Genomic DNA, 13,607 nt, shown 5'->3' on the forward strand with positions numbered 1-13,607 from the left:
CACACCAGCCTTCCCCTCATCCACACACGCACCATGTTCAACCCATCTTGCGCTAGTTCAATTTCTGCCTGGATCCCTCTCTCTTATCTTCATGTGACTGGCTCCTACGTATCATTCAGCTTCAATGTCACTCTTTCCAAAAGCTTCTCTCTGACCCACCAATGTAAAGTGTTTCAGAGGATCTGATCGCATCACCCCATCTCAATTCTCTGCCCAGCACCTGTCACTATGAAACTGCCTGATGCATTTGTTTACCTGCTTATTGTCTGTCTTCTCCTACTAGGATGTCAGCTCCACACGGGTAGAGACCTTCTCTGACCTGTCCATTCTTGTGGCCCAGTGCCTAGAATAGTGCCTGGCATTGGGCTCTCAATAAATACATATTGACTAAAGGAATGAGTAAATAATTTATAGATGAGAAAATCAGGGAGCAATAGTGATCACATGGGTATTTCTACTCAATGACACACCCTGGGTATAGAATGTGGATATCCCTCTAAACCAGTGACCAACAAATTTTTCTGTAGGGGCCAGAGAGTAAATATTTTAGGCCCTGCAGGACATACAATCAGTGTCACAGCCACTCAGCTCTGAGGTTGTAGCACTAAAGGCAGTCAGAGATAACATGGGAATGAATGAGTGTTGCTGTGTTCAAATAAGACCTTATTTATGGACACCGAAATGTGAATTTCATATAATTTTCACATGTCACAAATATCATTCTTCTTTCGATTTTTTTCAACCATTAAAAATGTAAAAAAAAATTTGTCACTTGCAGGCCATACAAAAATAGCAACAGGCTAGAAATGGTCCACAGGTTATGATTTGCCAACCCTTGCTCTAAATTCATGCATATATATTGACAGACATGATAGACTGATTTAGGAAAGACAGTAGTAACAGTAGCTCATACCAAGCCCTGCATTTAGCGCTACAGCATAAGAGCAAATACCTGATAAGGTATGCAATGCATTGTCCCCAATTAACAAATAAGAAAAACCAAAGCTACTGAAAAACAGAGTTATTAAGCTACTTACTTACTCAAGGTGACCTAGCCTTAGGATTGGAACTCAGTCAGTCTGACTTGATTATGTTATACTCTGACTTTGTTGCATAATAAAATGAGATTGATAGCGAGGATGATATTAACAAGCTAACTAATATGCCAGGAGCATTTACAGCACTGTATATAGATAAACTGGGATCTATTCCTCACAGCAATTCTATGTGGCAAGAATCCCTTTTATCTCCACTATACTGATGAGGAAATAACAGGTATGAGAGGTCATTTAGCTTGCAGGTAGCAGAGCCCAGAATGAAACCCAGGCCATTGACTCCAAAGGCCTCCTCGGGTCCCAGGCTCTGAGCGCCACGCCAGCCAGTCTCAGTCCCCACCCACCACTTACTGGCCACCTGCAGCCACACCTGGAACCACCGAGTCTCGTTCAGGACCTCCCAGCAGGTGTAGTTCCCTTCATCCTGCAGGCTCAGCGCCTCCATGTGCAGGGAGCTGGCATTCACCAGAGAGAAGCGTGGCTGGGCTGGCGGGAGGCTGGAATTGGAGGACAGGAGGAAGACAGGCTCCGAGTCATTGCGGTACCAGGTTATGAGGCCCCTCGGTCCCAAGATGTTGCCACAGCGCAGCGTGATATTCTCGTGAACTTCTCCAATGACGACAGCCTCCAGTCCTGAGTGAGGAAAGGTCAGGCTGTTACCACCTTTTTTTTTTTTTGCGGTACGCGGGCCTCTCACTGTTGTGGCCTCTCCCGTTGCGGAGCACAGGCTCTGGACGCGCAGGCTCAGCGGCCATGGCTCACGGGCCCAGCCGCTCCGCGGCATGTGGGATCCTCCCGGACCGGGGCACGAACCCGCGTCCCCTGCATCGGCAGGCGGACTCCCAACCACTGCACCACCAGGGAAGCCCCACCTTTCTTGATCTCCCTTTTTGCACAGTCCCTCTTCATTAAGATTTTTTAAAAATCAGGCATGTGTTTTTGAGATGCAATAACACACAGAGCCCCACCCTGTTGGGATAATTGGCCAGTACCTGACAGTAATGAACTTGTGGTGAATCACAATTGCAAACAGCCCTAATAACCCCCTCTCCCCACTATCCATGCCCTTCACAATGTCACTCTGTGGCGCCCTCCCACTCTGACTCTGGCAGGGCCATGTGACTTGCTCTGGTCAAAGGGGTGTTAGTAAATGCGGTTCAAGCAGAGGCTTAAAAAGCACTGGTGTAATTGGGCTTGCTCACTCTCACCTTCTGCCACCACCCTGAGAAGGACATGCCTAGCTTATGTGCCAGGGGGAGGATGACAACTATATGGTGCAGTCCCCAGTTGTCTCAATCCTCCCAGCTGTGGCCATTCTAGATCAGTCATCAGCCACTCAGTGGACGCCCAGACATGTGAGTGAGCCCAGGCAAGATCAGCAGAGCCAACTGACCAACCATGACAGACCCTTGAGCAATAAGCACTTATTGCCATTTTGTCATTGTTTGTTATGCAGCATTGCTGTGGTAATAAATAACTGATACAGGACCCCAGTGGTTTTATTTGCCTAGGAATCCAGAAGAGGGGAAGGAAGAGGGCTTTGGCTTTGTTCCCTCTTTCCTGCTGCTCTCTCTGTCTCTCTCCATCTCGAGTCCAGTGCAAGACCTCTCAGCAGCTCCAGGCAAGAACAAGCTCACGGTGAGGACTTTGGGGCATGCTCTGTGCCAGGCATTGGGGAGCTAATGGTGGGCAAAACAGAGACCACCAGGATCTCACAGTCTAGTGGAGAAAACAGACAATAAACTGGCAATTACAATGCAGTGTGATAAATAAGACAACAGTGGCTCAGAGAAGGGGCTCCTAAGTCCAGCTGTGGTTTTTGTCAGGGAAGCTTCCTCCAGGAAGCCATACTGAGATCTGATGGACAGGAAAGAATTAGCCAGGCGAAGGTGAAGCTGGGGTTCCCAGGCAGAAGGAAAAGCCCGGATCAGCAGCAGCACTGTTAGAAATGCAGATTATCAGGTCCCACCCAGAACATCTAAATCAGAAACAAACCAGGGGTGGGTGGTGGAAGGTAGAACTCTGCACTTTAACAAGCCCTCCAGGTGATTCTGATGCTCATTCAAGACTGACAAATGCTGGAACTTCCCTGGTGGTCCAGCAGTTAAGACTCCCGCTCCCAGTGCAGGGAGCCTGGGTTTGATCCCTGATCAGGGAACTAGATCCTACATTCCACAACTAAAAGATCCTGTGTGCTGCAACTAAGACCTGGCACAGCTGAATAAACGTTTTTTAAAAATTAAAAAAAAAAGACTGACAAATGCTAAGGCAATTGATTTGGCATAAGACTGCCACCAGGTAAACAGAAGCGAATGCAGCCAGTTTTGCTGAGAAGTGTCACAATTTTCCAGCCCCCTCCACAATCGGTGCCCAAATACAAGGTCTCTTACTCATGCTGTCACATTCAATAGATGAGAGAAGTGTGATGCAAAGAAGGGAAGTGGGCTGGCCCAAAGTCCTACAATGAGAAGGGAGCAGCAAGCAACTAGAGTCTAGATTTCTCCATTCAGTTCTTTTCCCACCACATCAGAAGTTTTCGAAGTACGTGAATATATTGGGGTTTTGTGAAAGATGATATTTCATTACAAAATAAACTGCCTTCAACAGGGGGACTCTCAACCACTGCGCCACCAGGGAAGCCCTTTACCCAGTTCCTATTTCATGGACGTGAAATGTCCAGGATGCTATAAAATCACCACCATCTTCAGCCATATGCACAGACAGTAGTTTTGTGTGTTGGCTGCTCCACTGTCCTCTGCCAGCCTACAGGAGGAAAAGCAAGGCTTACAGAAGGATGCTCCTTTAGACGGAAGCAGTATTAAAAGCGCCCTGAGGGAGGAGATATAGGGATATATGTATATGTATAGCTGATTCACTTTGTTATAAAGCAGAAACTAACACACCATTGTAAAGCAATTATACTCCAATAAAGATGTTAAAAATAAATAATTAAAAAAAAAAATTTCCCTGAATCAAGATGAATGGGAAACCATCCCAATAAACACAGTTTGGATACAAAAAAAAAAAAAAGTGAAAAGATAACCCACAGACTGGGAGAAAATATTTGCAAATCACATCTGAGAAGGGATTTGTATCCAGAATATATAAAGAACTCTCACAACTCAACAATAAGAAGACAAATAATACATTTAAAAAATGGGCAAAGGATTTGAATAGACATTTCTCTAAAAGATAGACAAAAGGTCAATACACACATGAAAAGATGCTCATCATTAGTCACTAGAGAAAGGCAGATCAAAACCACGGTAAAGGGCTTCCCTGGTGGCGCAGTGGTTGAGAGTCCCCCTGCAGATGCAGGGGACACGGGTTCGTGCCCTGGTCTGGGAAGATCCCACATGCCGTGGAGCGGCTGGGCCCATGAGCCATGGCCGCTGGGCCTGTGCGTCCAGAGCCTGTGCTCCACAGCAGGAGAGGCCACAGCGGTGAGGGGCCCACATACAGCAAAAAAAAAAAAAAAAAAAAAAAACCCATGGTAAGATACCTAACACTTCACACCCACTAGAATGGCTAAAATCAATGACAATAACAAGTGTTGGCAAAGATGTGGAGAAACTGGAACCATTATACATTGTTAATAGGATTTTTAAATGGTGCAGCTACACTGGTAAAGAGTTTGGCATTTCCTCACAAGGTTAAAATTATCATATGACTCAGCAATTCCACTCCTAGGTGTATATCCAAGAGAAATGAAAACATATCTACACAAAAACTTGTACATGCATGCTCACAGTTATTCATAACAGCCAAAAGGTGGAAACAACCCAAATGCCCATCAACTGATGAATGGATAAATAAAATGTGGTATATCCATACAACGGGAATATTATTAGGCTATAAAAAGGCCGAATGCTACAGCATGGATGAATCTTGAAAACACTATGCTAAGTGAAAGAAGGCAGTCATAAAAGACAACATATTGTGTGATTCCACTTATATGAAATGTCCAAATAGGCAAATCTATGGAGATAGAAAGTAGATTAGCTATTGTCTAGAGCTGGGGAAGTGGCTTGTCTGGGGATGGGGGCGGGTAGTGACGAGTGACAGTTAATACTTAAGTAGTGGGCTGCTCTTTGCGGTGATGAATTAGTGTTCTGGAATTAGTGGTAATGGTTGCATAATCTTGTGAATATACTAAACACCACTGAATTGTACAGTTTAAAAGGGTGAAGTGTATGCTATGTAAAATATATCTCAATTAGGTTGTTATAAAAAAATTAACTGCTACCTGCCTTTGGAATACCTTCCCTTTCATAAAAGAAAGAGTAACAGTTATCTGTATTTGGCCTTTTGTCTGGTTAGAAGGGGCTCCCTCTGAAAGATCAGTCAGCCTGGAGCCACAGGACATTCTGACTTCTTCCCCATTTTGGCCACACCATTCCCCAAAGCCAGGGCAAGATGGAAAAAAAAAAAATTCTAAGTCACTTGCTGGAAGGCAGAAAATGTCACCTAATGCTAGAGATTCTGAAACAAGCAAGAAGCGCTTCTGAACAATCACTTTAAAAAGCAAGTGAGGGCTTCCCTGGTGGCGCAGTGGTTGAGAGTCCGCCTGCCGATGCAGGGGACACGGGTTCGTGCCCCGTTCCGGGAAGATCCCACATGCCGCGGAGCGGCTGGGCTCGTGAGCCATGGCCGCTGAGCCTGCGCGTCCGGAGCCTGTGCTCCGCAATGGGGGAGGCCACAGCAGTGAGAGGCCCGCGTACCGCAAAAAAAAAAAAAAAAAAAGCAAGTGAGAATTATTTTTAAACAATTAGGCCTGGGGACCCAAGTTCTCAGTGGCAATCCCCACTGAGGAGAGAAGTACGGGAGAATTACAGATGCAACGTGTGTTCACGAGATCTGCAGACCTGCCCCTTCCCCGGCTCCTTGGCAAAAGCCCTGGCGAAACTTTAGTCTTGGAACTTGAGCTAACATCGTCTTTTCCTCCAAGGAGTAGAATGACATAACCACAAAATACACCATCTTAAGGCATTTCACTTCTCCTGGCTTTGCTCACTCCATTCTTTTTAACCACTGAAAGTGACCTTAGAGATCCTTCAGTCCTGAGGGCTGGGTTAAAGGTGAGGGCAGGCTGAGTCAGGGCTCAGTGGAGAAGAATTACAGTCATCAACTAGTGATGTCTGACATGGACAAGGAATGAGTGGTCCCTGAGGGTGCACTAGTTCCATGATTGATCATCCTAAACCCCCTCATTTTACAGTTGAGAAAATTGAGGTTCAGAAAGATTAAGTGATTTACTTAAGGTCCCACACAAGCCATTGTGAGAGCTGGGACTGCTATTCAGGTCTTCAATGCTCCAGGTCACAGGAATTTACTCTGGTCTCCCAACCAGAAGGGTGAGACAATAAGACACAGTAACAGTTTGTGTTACTAGAAGTCGTCCACCAGGTGCCCAGAGGGTCCCCGAAGGTCCCCCAACCTTAAATGCAGAATACGGACCAAAGGAAGGGGCAATAGAAACAACCATTTCCCAGCGCTGCCTTCATATTATCATTTACAGAGTTGACATTGTACTCAAACATTTATTTTTTTCCCTACCAACCTTTCCCCAGGAATGACCCCAGGTTTACAACCTGAGGTGACAGTGGGGGGTATGAACATTGTCCAGAGTTAAGTGACAGGAGAAAGACAATATTTTCCCCCCAGACAACTTCCGACTTGAAAAACAAAGAACAAAAATACAAAGGTATAGTACAGGGGTCTCTACTCAATGATCTGTGGTGACCTAAATGGGAAGGAAATCTAAAAAAGAGTGGATACGTATATACTTATAGCTGATTCACTTTGCTGTACAGCAGAAACTAACACAACATTGTAAAGCAACTATACTCCAATAAAAATTAATAAAAAATAATAAAAGTTTAAAAAATAAAATAAATAAAAAACCAAAAATACATCAAGCGAGGCAAGCCCCCTGGCACCGTACACAAAGGTGAACTTGGCCTGGGCATGAAAATAACTGGGCATAGCAGTGGAGGAAGCCTCCCTGTGAGGTGAGCTGCAGCCAGTTCATTCCAGTACAGATTTCAGCTCAGGGTTCTGATGTCCCAAGGCCCTTGATATTCACAGTGCGGTACACAGCTGCACACAGCTGGGGAAAAGGGAATACACAATCACCTTTAACTTTCAGGGTCGGCCAGCTGGAGGCCGTGTGTCCGCTTCTCCTCCTCACAGCACAGTGACCACTAAGTATATGCCTGGAGGGGCCAGCAGGTCATGTCCATGGCTGTAGTGGGCCAGGGGTAAGTACTGCAGCAGGGAGAGGGGGAACCAATTTGCAGTCACCTGCCCTAGATGAAAATGGGTAACCACTGCTCAGTTCCACGTGGGAAAGCAGGCCATGTGCTGCCAGATCCTCAGAGTTTTCCATTTAAAGGAGAAATCTAGCTCATGAGAAATTTTACTATTTTTAAATAATTGCTAAAAACAAAGCAAAATAAAAACATGGGAGAGCCTCACAATTAGGAAGTTTGGGCACTTGCTGCTAGGAAGCTCGGGGTAGGGCAGGCAATTCCTCTAGGAACCTACAAGAGATCAGCTGGGTGTGCTGGACTGGGTAACCCTGAAAATAGGACTCTGCAAGTATTCTGGGAAACTGCATCTCCTTTCCCTCAACCCGAGTCCTCTCACATGCATTCGCTGGTGAATTAAATTCAAAAGTAATTTTTCGATCTTTTTAAAATTCTATATGTTTTTGTAAGCAACCCTCTATTCTTTATTGTTACAAGGCAGAGCAGAGATGAACCGTTTAAGACCTTTCGCCAATCATGTCAAGTGTAAGAGGTGATGTCAAGTGTAGGGGAAGTTTTCTGTAAGTCTGAAATTATTTCAAAGTAAAAGTTTTGTTTTGTTTTGTTATTTAAGTGAAGGAGAAAAGCACAACTTTGCGACAGTCCACACAGGTCGGCTTGCAGGAGTGTGTAGGGAAATTCACAGGTTACAGGTGCAAGTTCAACCTTGGGCAGAGGGAGGAGAGGAAAATAAAGGAGACTCGAATTTGAGAACCATCGCAGCACGTAAAACCAGAACGCGAATTTACATCCGACGCTTAAAAAAAATAAAAATAAATATTTTACGCCTCTTCAATTTTCCCATCTTCAAAACTCCCATCTTCGATTTCCCCAATTTTCCCATCACCTCTCCGCAGGCCCCTCGAGCCTCGCCGGCTGCGCACTCCAAGGGTGGGGATGTCTCGCCTTCTATCAAGCGTCCGGGAAAATTCCTTCCTGCAAAAAGCCAAGCTGCAAGCAGGAAACTCAAGATCCTCCCGGGGCGACTTCGGGGCCGCGGCACAACTGGATCCGGCAGAGTCGGAGGGAACTCGGTCCCCGGCTCTCCCTCCCCACCGTTGACTGGCAAAACTCAACTTTTCCCTCCAGATCGCAGCCCCTTACCTGCGGCGACCCAGCGGGCCAGTAGCGCCCCGAGGCAGACGAGGACCCGGGGCTCGGACGCCCGGACGCCTGCGGCCATCTCGCCCCAGATGCGGGCAGGGGCCCCTCGGGAAACGCAGGCTCCGGCTTGGCTGGGTGTGCGCCCCCAAGGACTCCTGCTCCTGGGGTAGTACTGAGTGCTCCTCCCAGGTCCTCGGAACGAGAGAGTAACTCCACTTTCCGCAACCCCCAGGAAGGATGCTTGGGGTGAGCCCGATGTCAGGGTCTGGGAGCTGCGCTGGGCTCCGAGCGCGATTCTCTCTCCCGAGCGCCCGTCCCGGGGTGGGAGGGCGCACCCCGCCCCCTGCGCCCGCCACCCACTCCCGCTGGCGGAAAACAACAGGAGCTGGGCTCCCTCCCGCCCATCCAGGCGGGAGCCCAACTTCCTCTACCTTGGCCCGGGAGGAGGGCTTTACGCAAAGGGCGCACGCCGGGGCGCGCCGAGCCGGGTCGGGGCAGGCCTGGGGAGGAGCACAGAAGCTGGTCCCTCCCCGAGCCCACTCAGCCGGGCTGGGCCGGGCAAAGGCCTGCGGCTGCTGCAGGACGGCACCCTCGCCCCGGCCCGCCGGCTGCTACCTCCCGGGCGCTCCGGATGCGGCGCCCGGAGGAGCGTCGCGAGCCGGAGGGGTCGCCTGCCAAGGGGCAGAATTCAGGGTCCCCTCGGCTTAGCTGTTCTAGGGATTCTTAGTTGTTTTCCTGTGCCCCGGGCGGACGCCAGGGCCGCCATCGCTGCCTTTCTCTACCCTTTGCAGAAGGAAGGCAAGTCTAGAGCAGGAGAAAAATGATCCCTTAGACCTTCCAGCCAAGAGCAGCCACGAGACTCTGGTCCTCCGGTTAACTGGCTGAGACCACACAGTAAGAGCCAGGGCAGCGGAACTGGGTTCCGGGAGCTTTTTTGTTTTTCCTTTTTAGTTCCCCCACCCCCATCCAGTCTGGTTCCCAGAGAACTTCATTCCCAGTCTAAAATCCCCCTCTTCCTGCCACACCCCCATCCCAGCCTTCTGTCCTAGGGAAAACACGGTTATGATATACTCAGGAAGAGCTGATCCTTGAAACAGCCCTACCAGAAACTTCCTCTTGAAAGAAACAAAACTGCAACTAATAGAGTGAAATACTAACTGTAGACTCTAGGAAGTGGATATGGGAGTGTTCCCCTTCTTTGGATTTTTCTATGTTTGAACATTTCCCCCTCATCTCATCATAAAATGTTGGGGAAAAAACAAACAATGCTATTAAGAAAATCATTCGATCTGTTGCCCAAAGGCCCCTTACTGAAATACGTTTTCCATGAGGAAATCCTCTTGAAACCACTAAAAGTGTATGTTTCACCCATGAACTGAGCCATGATGCTGCACGGTTCCTTTTTTTCCTCTTCTGCTCAATGATTTTACCTCTTCAGCCAGCTCCTCAAAGTTTTCCTCCTTCCTCTCCCCCTTTTGTTTCTGTTTTTCATCTTTTACTTGGTGATGGAAAGTAAAGTATGTCCAGGACGCACTGTCCTGTCTTCCCCGTGCCCGGCACCTCGGTTACCACCCAATATATATTTGTTAAATAGACCAATGAAAGTTGATTGGTTTTGATATTGAAGCTGCTCAAGCTTTCCTGACAAACACCTCACATCCTCACCTGAAGTTAACAAGATATAAGTACAATTAATAAGTGACAAGTTTTCAGCTGAGGGTCTGGAATTTTCTGTGACCCTACTGGTGCCTCACAGGGGGACTTGCTCAGAGCACACCCTCCTGGTATATTTGCTGAATCAAATGGACAGTCTCTTGACCAGTTCTCCACTCCTACAAGGATCAACCTCCCACAGGATATTTTACAACAGTGATTAGAGCACCTCACATTTGCATAGCTGGGGCCTTTTTCTAAAGCAGTTTTAGAAACTTAATCTCACTGGGCCCTCCCTCCAACCCTTGGACCTAAAGAATCATTCAATCCCATTTTACAAGTGAGAAACCCACAGCTAGGAAGTTAAGCTCCAGGTCACAAAGCCGGTTTGTGGTAAAGCCAGGTCTGGAACCCATGTCTGTCTGACTCCAATTCCTGCCAAACCAAGTTCCAATCTTGTCACTTACACAAAGGCTGCCATGGTCTTGTCTACTTGAAAGAAAAATGTGCAATGTAAAAGTTATGAGTTAAGTTGAATTTCGAGACCTTACTGAGGACCACAGCCCCAGAGACAGTCTCTCAGTTAGCTCTGAGGAACCACTCGAAGAGGTAAGGTACAATCCAGGATGTACATGATCTTTTTCGCTGGGAAAAACATGTAGTCAAGCATCAAAAGATTACTGATAACAACAAAGAACAGACATCTTAAGTTAATGATTTTAGCATTTTTCTATGTACGGAAAGATGCAAGAATTGGGGGTCATTTGAAATTTTTCCTTAGATATGCATCTTAACCATTTAGGGGCCTGTATATCCAAAGCACAGAATGTTTCCTGTTTTCTCCATCCTGAATTCCCCAGAGGTTGCACTGTTGTGGGCCACTGCAGTGGCTAGCAGCTTGATCCTTGTAGAACTGGAATGGCAGGCAGTATTTTTTTCTTTATAGCCTGGATGTTTTGGATGTCACCAGACCAGCAGACATGGGCATTTCCCTGAGCAGGGCTCAAAGGAAGCCTCCAGACCACTCAGTGTGGGACAGAGCTGGCCCAGGAAGCACCCACTCTCTCTGGTTTGGGGAAGGCTGTTGCTGACTCTGAGACAGGACTTGTTAGGAAGTGCCCTGCCGTAACATCCAGTTGTGTTTCAGGCCACTCTGGACAGTGGAAAATGCCCTACCTAGAACAGTGACATTGGGGGTGAGTTGGGGGTTCACTGTGGGGTCTCTAGCAAGGTAGGGGTCTTTCAAAGCCCTAGTTTCACCTATCTGCACCTTATAGTCAATGTTTACCTCATGGGATGGCCGTGAAGATAAAGTAAGGGACTCAAAAGTCTTTAAAGCATCGCTTTGGGGTCTGTCATTTGAGATGCGCCCCAACAGAACCTGTCAGGACTCCTAAATCCTGCAACCAGATATTAAACATGAGGCTCAAACACCTCTCAGCTCAGGCTGCTACACATGGCTGTTTTTGTTTTGTTTCATTTTCACCTCCCAAGAATTGAAAAAACTTACTCTATTTTAGGTGCTTTGTGTCCATTCATTCATTACCCTTCCCAATTGACATATGGCTCAGAGCGGCCAATTTACATCTCAAGTAAATGGGGGAGTCTGGATTTGAACCCAGGTCTGAGGGGGTGTCATCTTTTTTTTTTTTCTTCTTTTGGCCACGCCTGTGCTGCATGCAGGACCTTAGTTCCCCTGACCAGGGATTGAACCCGTGCTCCCTGCATTGGGAGCACAGAGTCTTAACCACTGGACCGCCAGGGAAGTCCCATGAGGCGGTGTCATCTTGATCAGTCTTGGTGGGAGGAATGGGGTGGGGCTCCTGCCTGACTCCAGAGCCAGCGCTCCTGCAGCCTGGGTCTTTGAAGCCATCCAGCCACCTATTATTTCCGCCCCACTACTCCTCTTGCCAAGTCCCCTCCCTAGAGGTAATGCTGAAAGGTTTCTTAGCAACAACGTGCTTCTCCGTTCAACCTCTCCTGGGGGCTCAGAAAGGGCGGGCCAGTTGGGAACAGCTCAGATAGCAGCCTGGCCCCTCAGGTCCAGCTCTGGACCCCTCACTTCAAGAATTACTGAGAGGTCTGTCTAGTGGGATGCCTACCGTGTGCTATAAAACTATAGAATTAGAACTATGGAGGGGGAATAAAAAGGGAGATTGGGATTGACATATACACACTACTATATATAAAAGATAATGGAAACCTACTGTATAGCACAGAGAACTCTATTCAGTGCTCTGTAATGACCTATATGAGAATGGAGTCTAGAAGAGAGTGGATATATGTATATGTATGTATACCTGATTCACTTTGCTGTACAGGCAGAAACTAACACAACATTGTAAATCAACTATACTCCAATAAAAAATTAATTTTAAAAAAAAGCATTACTAGGAGGTGGATGTCAAAATCCTACTCATGCCTTCTTGGATGGGTCGGGGACCCACAGGCTGGTGCCTCAGAAACCAGGGGCAACAAAATCAACCTGGCTTCTTCTCTGGAGAAGAAAGCCTGCTAACCCTTCCCCAAACACCACCTTCTCTCACCTCTCCTCTGCCTTCTGCCCAGAAGAAAAGAATTGAGGTGCAGGTGCTGTAGCAAGAAAGTTCCAAATCCGGCGAAGTTTCAAAAAGAAGCTGGCTGGGGGACTTCCCTGGTGGTCCAGTGGTTAGGACTCCACACTTTCACTGCTGGGGCCCTGCTTTCCATCCCCCGTCTGGGAACTAAGATCCCGCAAGGTGCGGCCAAAAACAAAGCTGGCAGGATGAGATGGGAAAACGAAAAATACAGAGTTGCAAAATGAATCTATTTTTGACCAAAGCCCAGCGTCTCCTCTCTGGACTCAAGACCAAGAGCTTGAAGTTCAGTGTCTCCAAATGACAAAGAACCACGGGACTTGGAAGCAGATCCACCCTCAGAAGATAAAATGCTGCTTACTGAGGCATCAGGAAAGTGATCATCCAGTGCCCTGAGAAATGGGCAACCAGCAGCTGAAAAGAGATGCATGGCTCACTCATCCTAAAGGATGAAAGGAGCCCAGCCTGTGCTGGTGAATGTGGAACCACAGATGCTCGGCTGGTGGCAGTGAGGGTGATTGTAGTGTCCGCCAATTTCCATGGTGTAAATACGTGCACGACAACCAATTGCAAGTTATCACTGTGAAGTTACTGAACTATAGGCAGCTCTCCAGAGGCAGTACCTCTGGAACAGACCACTTTCCCCCCATAAGACGACTCCAAGGTGGGAAACAACAGGATTATCCAGGAGGAGACCTGCTGGGAGCCAGTTGTACCAGATGACTCAGGTGAATACATTCTCCCATCAAACTCCTGTTCTCAGGAATTCCCTGGCAGTCCAGTGGTTAGGACTCTGCGCTCTCACTGCCAGGGGCCCAGGTTCAATCCTTGGTCAGGGGACTAAGATCCTGCAAGCTGCGTGGCCAAAGGAAAAAACAAAAAACAAAACAACTCCTGTTCTCTGCTCTCGC

The 13,607-nt window shown here is 47.5% G+C and overlaps 1 protein-coding gene, 1 long non-coding RNA gene and 1 pseudogene across 4 annotated transcripts in view; 1 reads left to right on the plus strand and 2 right to left on the minus strand.

Moving 5' to 3' along the window:
- Positions 1-9,377, minus strand: part of VSIG10 (V-set and immunoglobulin domain containing 10) — a 37,138-nt gene extending 27,761 nt beyond the window's left edge. The window contains exons 1-2 of one of the 3 annotated variants that reach the window (XM_033408575.2): positions 8,468-9,376; positions 1,407-1,688 (exon numbers count right to left, since the gene is read on the minus strand). In XM_033408575.2, the coding sequence (XP_033264466.1) occupies positions 1,407-1,688; positions 8,468-8,546 (361 nt within the window). In that variant the 5' untranslated portion in view covers positions 8,547-9,376. Of the gene's footprint in view, positions 1-1,406; positions 1,689-8,467 lie in introns of all 3 variants that reach the window. The other 2 variants (XM_004281481.3, XM_049698212.1) reach the window with 2 other exon arrangements.
- The window catches only part of LOC125961290 (uncharacterized), a 109,789-nt gene that overhangs the window by 83,301 nt on the left and 12,881 nt on the right, over positions 1-13,607 (minus strand). The gene's annotated exons all lie outside the window — the stretch shown is intronic.
- LOC117197271 (40S ribosomal protein S27-like) lies at positions 3,717-3,877 on the plus strand (annotated as a pseudogene).

The sequence above is a fragment of the Orcinus orca genome, chromosome 15, assembly GCF_937001465.1.
Source record: "Orcinus orca chromosome 15, mOrcOrc1.1, whole genome shotgun sequence".
Lineage (NCBI taxonomy): Eukaryota > Metazoa > Chordata > Mammalia > Artiodactyla > Delphinidae > Orcinus > Orcinus orca.